Consider the following 15,422-nt stretch of genomic DNA (forward strand, 5'->3'; position numbering starts at 1 on the left):
TCTCCCCTAAGCAGCCAAAATATTCTCTTCTACTACAGTTGGCACTTCCGCTACCATAGGGGAGGGGAGTCTTAAGGGGCAAAATGGGTGATTCTGCAAACTTTAAGGCACTAATTCCACCCTGTAACTCTCCCAAAGCCAATCCAAGTGCAAGAGGCAGCTGGCAGAAACCTTCAAAGCTGGGAAAGGAGGAGCCACATTGCCATGGCCTTGAAAAAGTAGGAAAAGGAGAGACAAGATTAAATCTGTGGGTCTAACTCTAGTCCATTTTAGCCTGCTGGTTAGATCCAGCAAGGAAAAACTGCTGTAAGTCCCACACTTTTGGGAGATTCTGGGAGGGAGGAGGGCTGAGGCATAGAGATGCTGCTTTGTGTTGCAGCACCTATATTAGGGATATATTATTTTGGTTCTCCCTTTGTTGATTTTTTTGCAAGTTTCTAAAGACACCACCCCCTCAAGGGTCTTTCCTGATTTTGAGTTGCTGTTGCCATCTTTTATTGAATTTTTGTAATGTATTTCTAATTTTTCATGGGATTTATTTCATATATTTTTATATGAGCTCTGAGAATTGATTTCGATTGTGGCAACATAGAAATATATGTTTAATAAATACATACAAATAACGACATAAAATATTCCTTGGTGTTGTTAGACAGAAAAGTTTTTGTATGGCTTTCTAATCCTCTGTAATGGATTTATCTATCCAACTTCTGGTACCTGCCTGCAGTGCATAATTGGGCAATACTAATATTGATTAATAATAATTGTTTATATGCAAGTCATTTTTGATAGATAGATGGATGTTCTCCTTGAATATCTGCCCCTAATCTGACCTTTTAAGTCTAATAGGTTATAAAACCTTGACATCCACTCTGCTCAGCCTTGTTAGCAGCAACCACACTCTCTGGGGTCTTCAGAGACTACATTTTTAAAATTGAAGTGTGGCTCCTGGCCTCATGAAAAGTAGCTTTCATTGACCATAATACATGGATTTGCACATCATCTATGCCAAAACAACCAAACCAAACCAAACCAAACCAAACCAAACCAAACCAAACCAAACCAAACCAAAACAAACCAAAACAAAACAAAACAAAACAAAACAAAACAAAATAAAACAAACAGCATAATAGGGTAATAAGATGTGTGAAGAAGACAATACTGTAAATTAGAACAGGGATACAATAGCAGCTTAAAAAAAAAAGTAAAAAAGCTTCATTTTTGATCCAACTCTTTTCACTCCACATATGTAATCAAGGGCTATCTCAGACTGTACTATAAATCTCCCACAGTAATGTATATAATTTTATTTTCACTTGCTGTTAAATCCCCCCCAAAAGACCACCGACTAGCAGAATTGAGACTTACCATCATCTGCAAGTGATGGACGAGCAACTTCAAAGAACAGATCAAATATTTTCTGTGGATTTTCCCTGGGGAAACAAGAATCAGTGGATTCAGTAGCAAAATCCAGAAGCCATATGAATTTAGAGAATATGGTATTTATATTGGGAATCTAAGAGAGAATCTTGTCTTAGAACAAAGGTATAGAATGGAAATAATCTTTTGCCAGACTACATACTTTCATAACTAGACTTTCATAATTTCAATTCCCATAATTCCCCTGCCAGAACAGTGGCCAAGTTGGGGAAGCCCTTTTAGTGGTGTCTTACTTCAGGTCTCACTGCATCATGTTACTGTATTGGCATGTGAGATTGGCCTTGAGAGATAGCTGCAGAATAGACAATGGGGTGTAAAATGTATCTCAGCCCACAGATGGAGGGGGGCACGAGAAGCATTTCAGAAGGACCCTTCCCAATTTTCTAGAGACCAAAAAGAGGGGAGGGGAGAAATGCTTTCAGACTTGCAAGATTCTTTTTAATAAACAAAGCAATAGTATTCCTGGTTGTGCTTCTTGTACGGATTACCTCACAGGGCTAATAAGTGCCTATTGTACTGTTAATATTGTAACCTACGTGATCCTCCCAGCCATTTCCACCCCCCACTCGGGGTTGACAGCATGATGGTGGTGTAAGACAGAACTAATCCAGTCTGCGGCTATCTTGATTAAAAAGTCACCCCCTTATACTGGTGGCAGAAGACCTGGGATGCCCTGATCAGATGGCCATATTTGTAAGAACCTCAGCCACTGGAAAGACAGCTCTAAGGCCATCACTTCCTGCAATTTTTAAAGTTACTGTTTTAAGAAACAAAAAAAAAAAAAAAGGAAGGGTGAAAAATATTTCAGACAGTGGTGACCTAATTGGGTTTGGCACCGTAAAGATGAGGGAGGCTTACATTTCTTTCTATCCCATTTTTCTTCCCCTGAGGCAAAAAAAAAAAAAAAAAAAAAAAAAAAAATCAGAGAAAAGAACTTATAAAAAGCCCAATTTTTGTGAAGACAATCCAGGTCAGAACAGATGACATTTTAACACTGGAATATCTAAAGGTATTTAACTCTCTTTCACTCACAGGATAAAATAAAAGTAATGTCAGAGGGACAGAGCAGAAAAAAAATGTGTTTTCAGGACATGATTTTATTGTAATTAGCAGAGCAGAAAAAACCCTAAAGCAGTTTCACATGTAACTGCCAATCTCCATTCTGTGATGCTATTTATTTCCACTTCTGAGCTCTTAAAATCAGTTCCATATCTTCAAGAATCTTTGTGAGCCAAATACTTTACAAGCCCACAGCCTCTGAGGGCTAGCCATGTACCACCTAATTCAACTTTAGTGCTCTGGGGAAACTTCAGTCTTCCTACATCATATGGCTGACTCAGCAAGAGCCTTTGTGAGAAGTAGGTTGGGATAACACTATTTTTAAAGGTGCCAACAAAACAAAGCATGGAAGAGTTGTTCTATTTCATACTCTTATGAATTGCAAAGGATCTTGTTAAGATAGACCACCTGCGACATTTAGAGGAGCAAAATGTTTTTATTTCCCAACAGATCAGGAGATCAGAGACTTAGCTGACTTCTGCATTGCAAAAGTAAAACTGAAGTACACTTAGAGTGGATTGTTATGACAGGCCACCCCAACCCCCACCCTACTTCTTGAACCTGTCCCAAGGTCTTACTTGATCCGAGATCCCATTGTCCTTGACTCATTCCAAGACCATCATCTCACTGAAGCACCAAATGAAAATCTTCCTTCTCATCCAGATTGAACCTCTGGAAACTAACAATTGTTCCAGAGCTCCGTTTGGTAGGTTTCAAAAAGCAGTATTTCCTCTTGCGGCTTTTTGTTAGAGGAAGTTTGTACCCTGTGACAGCCTTAGTTCACTGCAGAGTGAAAACTTCAGCAGGGGACGGAAGGAGGTATGGTGACTCTTTTGGTCCATTTCTGCTGTATTAGTAGATATTATTGCTTTCTTGTTCTTCAGTAAGGACAACAGATTTGAAGGCCAAACAAACTTCTTAATAAACAAAATTATCTTGTTTCAAAAATTTTGTACAGTTAAATACGATAGATGCAATGGTCTTTAATAGCTGATGGCTTGTGTGGAAGCAGAGGTTTTTTTTTAATGTGTATGCATGCATGCAAAAAAGAGAGGAAAAAGGTGGGGTATTTTAGTAGAGGCAACAAAGATGAAAACATCTTCAGTTTGGGAATCTGAAAAGAAACAGCAATAAAATTTGGGATGTACCAAAATGCTATTAAACTTGAGAAATGGGCAATGCTGTAAAATTGGAATACTTGGTTATCCAACTCCATCAGACCAGTGGATAGGGCAGTATTGCTTCATGAAAATATAGAATAGAATAGAATAGAATAGAATAGAATAGAATAGAATAGAATAGGAACAGGAACAGGAACAGGAACAGGAACAGGAACAGGAACAGGAACAGGAACAGGAACAGGAACAGGAACTAGAACAGAGAAAGAACAGAACAGAACAGAACAGGAACAGAACAGAACAGAACAGAACAGAACAGAACAGAATAGAAATCTGGAAGGGACCATGGAGGTGTTCCAGTCCAGCCCCCTGCTCAAGCAGGAGAACCTATACTATTTCAGATAAGTGGCTGTCTAGTTTTTTCTTAAAAACTTCCAGTGATGAAGCGCCCACGATTTGTGAAGTATTTACAGAAATATCTATATTTTATTTATCAATTTATAGAGGTTTTGAGAGGATGATGATTTTATTAGGATTACCACTAGGAGAACATATAGATTGGCTTGGCACCATCATCACCTCAATTGGCTTGAAAAGATCTATAAGAATGGTGAGGTGGCAATCATGAGGCATTTCCATACTGGACTCTACACACAGTTCAGAATCATGTTTAGATCTGCTGAATAACACAGTCTGATGCAGTTTGTTTGAGGCTCCACTGTATTTGAAACTGGAGCAAAGCTGGTGCCTTTGCACATTGCCATGGCTCGGCTGAATATGTTGGCAACATGTTCCTCATTTGCAGGAAGGCTTGCCTCACCCCACTTCTCTGTTTCTGGGTTGGTATTTTTCAATAGGAAAGATGAGTTGATACATTTCTAGTTTCTCCTCAAGCTTCCCCTCATTTGGCTGTTTTTTCCCCACATGGACAAACAAATCAATACAACATGAGTGAAGGACATGGATGAAGTGTTATATATGGCAACAATTATATACCGTGTTTCTCCCAAAATAAGACCCTGTCTTATATTTTTTTGAACCCTGAAATAGGCGCTTGGCCTTATTGCGCTCAAAAACCCGATTGGGCTTATTATCAGGGGATGTCTTATTTTGGGGGAAACAGAGTATGTATATGCAAACAATTTTATTTCTCTTTTAGATGACTGGGAGTAAAAGCAGCTGGGATGAGTATGTGATTTTTGTTGTTGTTTTGCTCCTTGTTCTAAGGTTCTGAGGTTGGCTGTAGTCAAGAGGGATTGAAAAGTAGAAATGCTCAAGGAATCAGAATTAAAAGGGGCCATTCAGGGCATTGAGTCCAGTGGCCTACAGGAACTCAATTGAAAGGTTTTCAATAGATAGCTATAGAGGCTCTTAAAGATTTTGAGAAAAAAAACTCAAAATCATCTCCACCCCTCCATCGTAGTAATTAGTTTCACTATTGAATTGCTAACACCATTACATTCCTCCCCCCCATAGCATTCCTTGGGGATTTGCCTTCCTGTAACTTGAAGCCATTACTTTATGTCCCGCTTTTGAGACTGTATTATGTATTTATTAAAAATTCAATTCATTCAATTATCAAAGCTCTCTGGACATTTACAATAAAACAATGGTAAATGGTAAAACAACGGTAAAAAAAGAACACCACTTGGTCATGTTCATGTGAAATGCCTTCAAAGACTGAAAAACACTCTCTTACCTCTCTTTTCTTCTCTTTTCAATTTTAAGTATGCCTAATCATCATCATCTTTGATTCCATTTCAGTGAATGGCCTTGGTAGTACAGTGAAGAGCCTTGGTAGTACAGGGGTTTAAGGCACCCTGTTATTAAGCTGGTTATTAAGACCAGCTGCCTGCAATTACTGCAGGGTTCGAATCTCGCCAAGGCTCAAGGTTGACTCAGCCTTCCATCCTTTCTAAGGTAGGTAAATTGAGGACCCAGTTGTGGGGGCAATAAGCTGACTTTGTATAAATATACAAAAGGATGAAGGCTATTGCTGAGCACATTGTAAGCCGCCCTGAGTCTTCGGAGAAGGACGGCATATAAATCAAATTAAGAAAAAAAAATTTTTTTTTGAATTGTTCATAATGTGTTGTGACCAGAATAAAGCATAAGATGGAGTGTGACCAGTGCAGAACAAAGACCCATAACTTTTTTGGATTTAGAAGTTACAGTTTTGTTAAAGCAATTCAATTCTTTTTTTGCAGCAACTTTACAATACTTACATATAGTCAATCTGATCTACTCCAACTGCACGATGCTTGTCAGACACATTATTGCCAAGTCAGATATTTCTCAGATTGTATATGGATGTTGGATTCTTTTCCTAAATGAAGTGTTTAGCATCTATAACATTTTTATTTATTTAATTTGTATACCGCCCTTCTCCAACAGGACTCAGGGCGGTGAACAGCCATGGTAAAACATAACATATAAAATTTAAAAACAATTTAAAAAACATTTAAATAATTTTGGCTATCAATTTAAAACAACCCAATTTAAAACCAATTACAATTTAAAACCAAAGGGATGGGATCAAGCGAGCCCGGCTAGGTGAAAAAGATGTGTTTTCAGGGCCCGACGAAAAGTTCGGTGATCTGCTATCGTGCGTATCTGTGGGGGTAGGTCGTTCCAGAGGGCAGGTGCTGCCACAGAGAAGGCTCTCCCCCTGGGAGTCGCCAGCCGACATTGTCTGGCTGACGGCACCCTGAGGAGTCCCTCTCTGTGGGAGCATACTGGCCGGTGGGAGGCTATTGGCAGCAGAAGGCGGTCTCGTAAATACCCCGGCCCTAAGCCATGGAGCGCTTTAAAGGTGGTCACCAATACCTTGAAGCGCACCCTGAAGACCACAGGAAGCCAGTGCAGCTCGCGCAGGAGAGGTGTCACATGGGAGCGCCCCATCGCTCCCATAATCCCCCGCGCGGCCGTGTTCTGGACCAACTGGAGCCTCCGGGTGCACCCCAAGGGGAGCCCCATGTAGAGAGCATTGCAGTAGTCCAGACGGGAAGTGACGAGTGCTTGAGTGACCGTGCGTAGGGAGTTCCGATCTAGAAAGGGACGCAACTGGCGTATCAGGCGGACCTGATAAAAAGCCCCCCTGGCCACGGCCGTCATATGCTCTTCTAAAGACAGCCGTGTATCTAGGAGGACGCCCAAGTTGTGAGCCCTTTCTGTGGGGGCCAATGATTCGCCCCCAATAACCAGCGATGGCACCAGCTGGCTATATTGGGACGCCGGAAGCCACAGCCACTCGGTCTTGGAAGGGTTGAGTCGGAGCCTGTTTCTCCCCATCCAGGCCCGCACGGCCTCCAGGCACCGGGGCATCACTTCAAAGGCATCGTTGGGGTGGCCTGGGGTGGAGATGTACAGCTGAGTATCATCAGCGTACTGATGGAACTCCACCCCAAAGCCATGGATGATTTCACCCAGCGGCTTTACATAAATGTTGAACAGAAGGGGCGAGAGGACCGACCCTTGCGGCACCCCACAAACAAGGTGCCTCGGGGTCGACCGCTGCCCCCCTGCCAACACAGATTGCGACCGGTCAGAGAGGTAGGAGGAGAACCACTGCAAAACGGTGCCCCCCACTCCCAACCCCTCCAACCGGTGCAACATGATACCATGGTCAATGGTATCAAAAGCCGCTGAGAGATCTAACAGGACCAGGATAGAGGAGCAACCCTATCCCGAGCCCTCCAGAGATCATTCACCAACGCGACCAATGCCATTTCTGTGCTGTGCCCAGGCCTGAAGCCAGACTGGGGTGGATCTAGATAGACAGCTTCATCCAGGTACTGTGGAAGCTGCTGCGCCACCACACTCTCAACAACCTTCACAATAAAATGAAGGTTGGAGACTGGACGATAGTTAGCCAAAACAGCCGGATCCAGAGAGGGCTTCTTCAGGAGGGGCCTCAGCACTGCCTCTTTCAAGGCGGCCGGCAGGACACCCTCGCTCAAGGAAGCGTAAATAATCCTCTGGAGCCAGCCTCATGTAACCTCCCGGGAAGCCAGCACCAACCAGGAGGGACACGGGTCCAATAAACATGTGGTCGCGTTCAGCCATCCCAGAATCCTGTCCACGTCCTCAGGAGCCACAGGATCGAGCCCCTCCCAGATAACACTCTCAAGACCTGCCTCAGTCATCCCGTCTGGACTTACCCAGTCAGAGGCCAGGCCTTCCCCAATCTGAGCGATCTTGTCATGCAGATACTGCACAAAATCCTCAGCTCAACCCTGCAAGGGATCATCCCGTGCTCCCAGATGGAGGAGGGAGCAGTCACCCTAAACAGGGCGGCTGGGCGATTATCTGATGATGCAATAAGGGCAGCAAAATAGCTAGATTTTGCCGCTTTTATCGCCACTAGGTAGGTCTTAATATGAGACCTCACCAGTGTTCGGTCGGATTCGGAACGGCTGGTCCTCCAACCACTCTCCAGGCGTCTTTTCCAGTGCTTCATCTCCCTCAGCTCCTCGGAGAACCAAGGAGCTAGGTGAGTTTGGTGCTGGGTCAGAGGCCGCAAAGGCACGACGCGGTCCAAAGCCCCGGCGGCCGCACTGTCCCAGGCGGCCACCAGGTCTTCAGCCGAGTCATGTGCCAGAGTCTCAGGAAATGGCCCAAGCTCCATCTGGAACCTATCAGGATCCATCAGGCACCTGGGGCAGAACCACCTAGTCGGTCCCGCCTCCCTGCGGCGGGGTGCAGCGGTTAGAAAATCCAGTCGAAGGAGCGAGTGGTCAGACCATGACAAGGGTTCGATGACTATATCCCCTATATCAAGGCCACTCGACCACTGACCAGAGATAAAAACTAAGTCCAGAGTGTGCCTGCCCGTGTTAGTAGGGCCATGAATTAACTGAGTCAGGTCCATGGCCGTCATGGAAGCCATGAACTCCCGAGCCACCTCAGACGTTTCACCGATGGATGGCAGGTTGAAATCCCCCATGACCAAAAATCTGGGGGTGTCAACCGCCACCTCGGCTATGACGTTAAGTAGCTCAGGCAGGGTCGTTGCCACATGGCAGGAAGCCAGGTACGTGATCAACAGACCCATCTGCACTCCACGGCCCCACTTCACAAGAAGGGACTCACATCCGGCTATCTGTGGAACAGTGGTCTCCCTCGGATCAAGACCTTCCTTTATAATAACCGCCACCCCCCCGCCCCTGCCCTGAGCTCTTGGCTGGTGGAATGCCCGGAAGCCTGGTGGGCACATATCTACGAGGGGAACTCCCCCCTCCTGGCCCAACCAGGTCAACCAATTTAAACTTCTTTATGGTTGTATCATCCAATTTTAAAGCTATCAAGATCATTCTGCGGGGTAGGTATCTTCTAACACCAAATGACTAATAGGTGATGATTAACCAATTTTGTGTTCATTGGAATGTTAGTAAGCAGTTTTGTTATGTCTTCCTCTAAGCCATTGTTTCTCAACCTTAGCTGAATTCCCCAGCCAGCATGTGGGAGTTGAAGTCCACACATCTTAAAGTTGCTGAGATTGAGAAGCATTGCACTAAGTCAGTATCCTGATTGCAAAGCTCCTCAAGGTGGGAGCTAAGAACCTCTTGATTACAAATAACTATATAGCAGAATTTTGTTGTAGAAAATAGACTAGGGTAGGTCTAATAAAACTGGGCTTCAAAAATCAATTATGTTGTTGGACATGAAATGTTTCCTAGTGGATTTGCAGGAATAATTCAAAATCCTACCGTATGTGGCTCCTGGGTTGCCTCCTAGGGATTTTTGAGAATATCTTTTTCACACGGAAGTAGCTTGCTTTACTCTTTCCAGTGGAAATGCTTAATATCCCCCACATGTAGAAGGTGCGAATATTTGAAACCTGAAAACAATGTTTTTCTGCGCTAGCATAGCTTCCCAATACAGGTCCAATCAGCATCTGTTGGGAGTTGACTGATTATAGTGCCCAAACAAATTAATATGATTACATTTTAGAGTGGTTGCCCAGAGTTTTGCAGCTCATATATGGTAGCTCCTAATTAGATAATAAGTCATCATAAGGGAGGGACTCATTTTGTGCTAAGGGAGGGCATTCCTTCTGTCCACTTCAACCGCAGTATTGGAGTTGAGGAGGTTTTGGATAAGGTGCCACTTTTCTGGTTTTATTTCCCAATTCTCCCTCCTGGTGCACTCCCCATTCCTCCTCCCCACTTTTATCACACAGTTGTCTGATACCATTACCAACATTTTCACCTCCCTCTCCCCCTTCCTTTTAGCTTTTGAAAGACAAAATGCAATGCATGGCAAAGCCGAGGCCTCCCATGAAGGAAGGAAGAAGAAAGAAAGAGAAAGATTGGTGGCAAGCAGGGCTTGACTTCTGCAAATGTGTTTGCAAAGCTGACTGCTTCCTGTAGCAGATGGGACTATGATGGGGAGAGGATGATACCCTTAGATGCTTCTGATTTAGGAGCCAAAATACCTCTCCCTCATTCCATTTCAAGCTTTAAGGCTCCATTGTGAACATGGCACCCAAGCCGTGGGTGACATAGAAAGTCAATCCAGATTCTCAGGAGAGACAAAAGGGCACGGGAGCCCCATCTTTACTCCTTCCTCCATTTCTCACTGATTCAGTTCAGCTTCTCCTTTTGTTTTTAATGGAGTGAACAGCACTTCATCCATTATCGGTGTCAGCTTTTTTATTGTTGCCCCAAGACAAGATAGCAAAAGGACTGTTGGGTAAACATTGTTACATTCTTCCCCAGAGTCTGAGAATGTCAGTTGAAAAGGATTTTATTGAGATAAATAGTTATAGTTCAGCCTCCTGCTCAGTGCAGGAATTCTACCATCCTTGACAGCTAGCTGCCCAATTCCCAGCTGAAAATTTTCAGCAAGGAGGGCCTTCTATTCTCCCCCACCCCAGTACCATTGTTTGCAGCTATTATCCATAGGCAGTTCCTTCTAATATTTATCTTGAAGTCTTTTCATTTCAACCTGTTGGTCCTCCTTGATTGTTGCTCTCACAGGGAATGGGCTGAGACTTCCAAAGTGTGTGCTAATTACCGAATTAGGCTTCCTCTGCAGATATCCCAGCAGGGTATAGCTGCTGGGTCTGGAGGAGAAAAAGGCTTTGAGTTAAATCTTTTATAGTTCTGGAATGAGGATGGAGGAACATCTTAGTTATTTTCTGGAATCTGACTCAGGATGAGCAGTTGCAATGCCTGGATTGTTTTAAAAATATTTATAAAAACACTCTAATTTCTCCCAAAGAATTATCGCATTGTAACATGTCTTCTGGATACACTGTATAAATGGAGCATAGCATCCTCCCCTCAGTGTGACTGCAGGGTCCCATGTCAAACTGTAGATCACATCGTGACCGGCTGTAAACGGAGGGCATATATGATCCAGCTTCTGATTTCGTTCAGATAAACAATGTTGTACTTCAATGGTTAGATGGCCTAGATATAGATATCCCAATACGGATCTTTTTAATGTTTTAAATATTTTGTACTCTTAAATCTTTTGTTGTCATTACTGCAGACTGGGGTACTGTTAGATTGGCAAATTATCAGGGATTAGCTGTTTAGAATTATTTTGCTTTTATCTAAGTAACAGAATAAATTTCTATTTATGTATCCTTTCTGAGAAACTGGTTCATTGCACAAGGAGAATGAATGGAATACCGTAGATAATACCTCCAAAATTGGAAGAAAAATACCTTTGTAATGTCTTTTTCTTTTCATTGTGATGGAAACAGGGATCTGCAGTGGAGCTTTTGAAGAGCATCAGGCTAATGCACTCTGGGATGGGAACTATAACTGGTGCTCCAAAGGAAAGGCCAAGTTACAAAACTCTAATTGGATGTCAGGACAAAATCCCAGGTAACCCGTGAAGTGATTGCTCAACAATCAGACTTTAGTTTACATTTGATGAAACCTGGAATAAGAGGTATTCCAGAGGCCAAAGAACCTCTCCTGAGCTGATGAACCTACATTATTCTCTGGAAGAAAAGTTATTTTTACATACCAAATTTTCAGGACAAGAAAAAGGGGTTCTTCCTTAATTTTGCTGCTGGTAGTTTTTGCTGTTTTTGTTCTTGTTGTTGTTGTTATTATTTCCAAGAGTTTTAAAAATGGAGCAGTATCATCACATGAAAGTCTAACATGTATCTCTATCTTGCTTCTAAGTGTACTGGAGTTTTGATTTTATTATCTCAGTAAAAATCTGGACAGGAAAAAAGTCAATCAACATAACATTCAGAATCAGGAACCTCCTTCTCTGTTAAGACTGAAACTTTTGGCTGTGCTGTGAGCACCAGGCAAAATTGAGCAGGAGATTCTCTGCAGCTAGAACAAACAGATACATGGCCTTAAAGAAACACATTGGCACAAGCTTTTGTGAGTCACTTAAAACAGTTTTCAATAAGAGATTGTACAACCATTTGTCCGAAATGGTAGAGTCTCCTGCTCAAGTAGGGGGTTGGACTAGATCTCCAAGGTCCCTTCCAACTCTGTTATTTTATGTTCTGTGTTCCTATTAGGTTAGCAGGTTCATATGAACACCCAAACAGGAGCTAGAAATAGTGACTCAGAAATAAATTATATGCAATAAATGTAGACAGTGGCAACTGAATTAGAGGATCTGAATAGACTTCAGGATCTTTCAAATAGCAATAGTAGCACATAACACAATTAACCGAATAATGCTGACTTAGTTAACATTCACAGCCAGACAGGAAACTATGGTCTTTATTCAAGTCCAAATTGCCTTAAGGTGCCTTGTAATCAGGATGAAGTTGCTGAATGCACAACATGAATTTTCCTTACCTAATCACGTCGAATTTATTTCTCTTAAATTACAGATGGGTAATTTCTGTGTTAAGGAGGAAATAAGGTCCATGAACAATGCACACAATAAGGTAAGTAAAGGCTTATTTAACAAAGGTGTGATTTAAGGAACGTATTTGTTGTAAGTGGATGAAGGCTTCTGAATTTAAAAATAACTTCTGATTCAGCGTGCACTTTATAGTGTGAAGATTTATGGTCTTGGCAATAGGATTGTTGAAGATTATGTCAACTGTGAGATTAGTCACTTTTCAGTGTTAAAAGTAGTACTTTGAAATACCACAGTTCATCTGGTAAACTCTTGTGGTCTTGGTGTAGTCAAAATGAGTACTTGTTAAATACATGTTTTCCTCCCACATGATCATGAGGATTAGAAAAAAAAATATTGGGACAATGAAAAATGCCTTTTAGCTATAAAACACACAACCCCTACCAATTTGCTTTGAGCTCAGGGCTGCTGTCATAAAAATAGGTTTATCTCATGGAGACAAAATTGTATTTCCCTTCCCAGAATTGCCAGCTTGCTTTCCTTAACAGTAAAATCAGAGCTTGTGAAGTGATAAAAGAGACTCACCCAGGAAATTATTCCACTGGCTCAGGAGGGGACGTTTATCTACTTCTCTATTTTCAGCAGTCTAGGGAATGAGTGCAAGAGTACATGGATGATTGGCAAGCACAAGATCTCTTTGATAAAATATGAACTTTATGATCAGTTACTCATAGGCTGCCTCTAGTTATTTTTGAGCTGCTGCACATGAATGTTCCTCCTGCCAGCCCTTTTGAGGTAGTCCAAACAGGAAACAAAAACTGGGAGTACTAACAGTACCTTTATTGTAAAGTTACAGTAATCCTGCAAGTCTGAAAACACTTTCTTTCTTGCCTTTACTTTCCAGAAAGCTAGGAAGGATCCCTTCAGAGCAGCTTTCTCCTGGGCTCAGATGTCTCTTATCACTGTTGCCTAGGCTGCAGCTCTTCCTCCTGTTTCCCAAAGTTATCATGGCAGTCCATTACACCCTCCCCTTGCACACAAATCTACTCACAGGTTCCTCCCCTCTTAATATCCTGGGTACCATTATGCCACTGTAGCGTTAACCTGATTGTCAATGTTAGTAATTGGTTATATTATGACCAATACCCTAATACTTAAAAAATGGGAGGGAATGCTCTGTAGGCGTCCTTGATTTCGATGGCTTTCATGGGGGGAAAAGCCCAGTTATTTCTCTGAATTTATGGGTAACTAAGAAGTCCCTGGGAAGAGGAAAAGGTCCTAACATTTGTGTTACTATAAGTGAACCACGATGACTAGTGCCATTGCCTGTTCAAGAAGATGGCTGATAGAAAATCAGAAAGCAGCATTATGGAAACTGACAAGTCACTGAATCTATAATAAAGGACATTGTGCTGTAATGGCTGCTGAGCTCCATCATGCACAAAGGATGGGTGAATTACTACCTACTGTGTGGCTGGGCAACTCAGTAATGTCACAAGAATGCCTTCAGTTTTTGGAACCGAGGTACTTGGGCTCCAGTGGGTCCTTGTCAAAATGTCTGCCCCCTCCCTGTTTCTTTCCCCATCAACATTGTTCAGTTGGATCTGGGGAACAAAATACTACACTTACCATGTCTGTTTCTCATTCTGGCTCCTGCCATTCAAATAGGACTCAATTCCACATAAGGAACATAAACAAAATCCAAAGAATGGCACAGGTGGCATCCAGTCACACTCTTCTTTCCAACCCACACAGAGGCACATTGTGATGCCTGACTGTCCATGGGGTACTGAATTACAATACAACCTCTTTGTACTGGGACAGCTGACACCAGATTCCACCAAGCAAGGGCAACAAAGATTGATGCTGCGAGAAGTTTTGACAAAAATGCCAGCATTCCTGATGCAGTGCTGTGAAAGCCTAGATGAAGGGATAGAAAAATGTTGCCAAACTAGTCTTTTTTTTGGTGGCTGACACTAGTGAAATATTTCTGCTAAATTTCTGTGATGGCATATTAATGATACCCACCCTTCTAAAGAAACAGGTTTTAACAACCCTCCAAGCTCCAGTAGAATTAAGACTTCTCCTAATTTTTGAGGTCACAAGAGGGGACAATCACGTACCCCAGAAAACTCACAAAGCCCAGATTTTTTTTTTTTTAACTGCAGCTTTTTCAACAAATGCAGAAATACCTTTAGAAGGAATGAAGGGCAGTGAACCATTTACATGGAGGAAAATGAAGCACGTTCAAGAATAATCCTATTAGAATGAAAGGTTAAATGAATTAAGGATGAGTTTAGGTTTGCGAATTTCATTCAGAGTGATGCTGCCAGAGCTAGCTAGATGGCCAAGTGGTTCCTTAGTATTTTAACTATCCTTCTTTAGTTAACTATTTAACCATTCCTTAGCCATTTTAACTATTCATATTATGTTACAAATCTGACATTTTCTTGCCCAAAGCAATAAACTTTTATTACTGTATCCAGCATCGTTCTTGACAGAGTAGCACTGCCTTTCTATTTTACTTTTCTTATTGCCTACCGATTACTTCCCAGCATTATTGTGCAATGGGTAAAGGATGCAAAGTGATTTTTGCATAGTAACATCTTCGGTCATATATAGTTTTTAATGGTAAATAAAAGGTTAATAATGCAACAACTGGGAACGATGACACTTTGCAAGAAATACAAACAGGTTACTCCCATTATCTTTTTATTTTTAATATAAACCTGATCACTTTTACATGGCTTCCAATTAATGGGGGATAACAAACTTGAGGATCCAAGCTGCTGGGTTAGTGTACACACTTCCCCTCTGTGCTTACAAAACTTAAAATGAGACTGCCTCGAGGCTCACTACAAACCCAGCCACTTGTCAGTGAAAATCAGAAGGAAAGATTTACAATAAAAGTGTCAAGGAATATTGAAATCTTATTTATAGCACTTGGAGGAACCTGACTGAGGCTATCATGAAAGGGAAAATAGACTGTTGATATTGCAACTTTATTCTCAGAAA

The 15,422-nt window shown here is 42.1% G+C and overlaps 1 protein-coding gene across 1 annotated transcript in view; it reads right to left on the reverse strand.

The window, feature by feature from the left end:
* The window catches only part of DENND1C (DENN domain containing 1C), a 30,569-nt gene extending 27,475 nt beyond the window's left edge, over positions 1 to 3,094 (reverse strand). The window contains exons 1-2 of the mRNA XM_070935250.1: positions 3,078 to 3,094; positions 1,369 to 1,433 (exon numbers count right to left, since the gene is read on the reverse strand). Coding sequence (XP_070791351.1) covers positions 1,369 to 1,433; positions 3,078 to 3,094 — 82 coding nt within the window. The remainder of the gene's footprint in view (positions 1 to 1,368; positions 1,434 to 3,077) is intronic.
* Positions 3,095 to 15,422: the final 12,328 nt, after the last annotated feature.

Source organism: Pituophis catenifer, unplaced genomic scaffold, assembly GCF_029215685.1.
Source record: "Pituophis catenifer annectens isolate HBS135680 unplaced genomic scaffold, rPitCat1.0.hap2 SCAF_2, whole genome shotgun sequence".
In the NCBI taxonomy this organism is placed as follows: Eukaryota; Metazoa; Chordata; class Lepidosauria; order Squamata; family Colubridae; genus Pituophis; species Pituophis catenifer.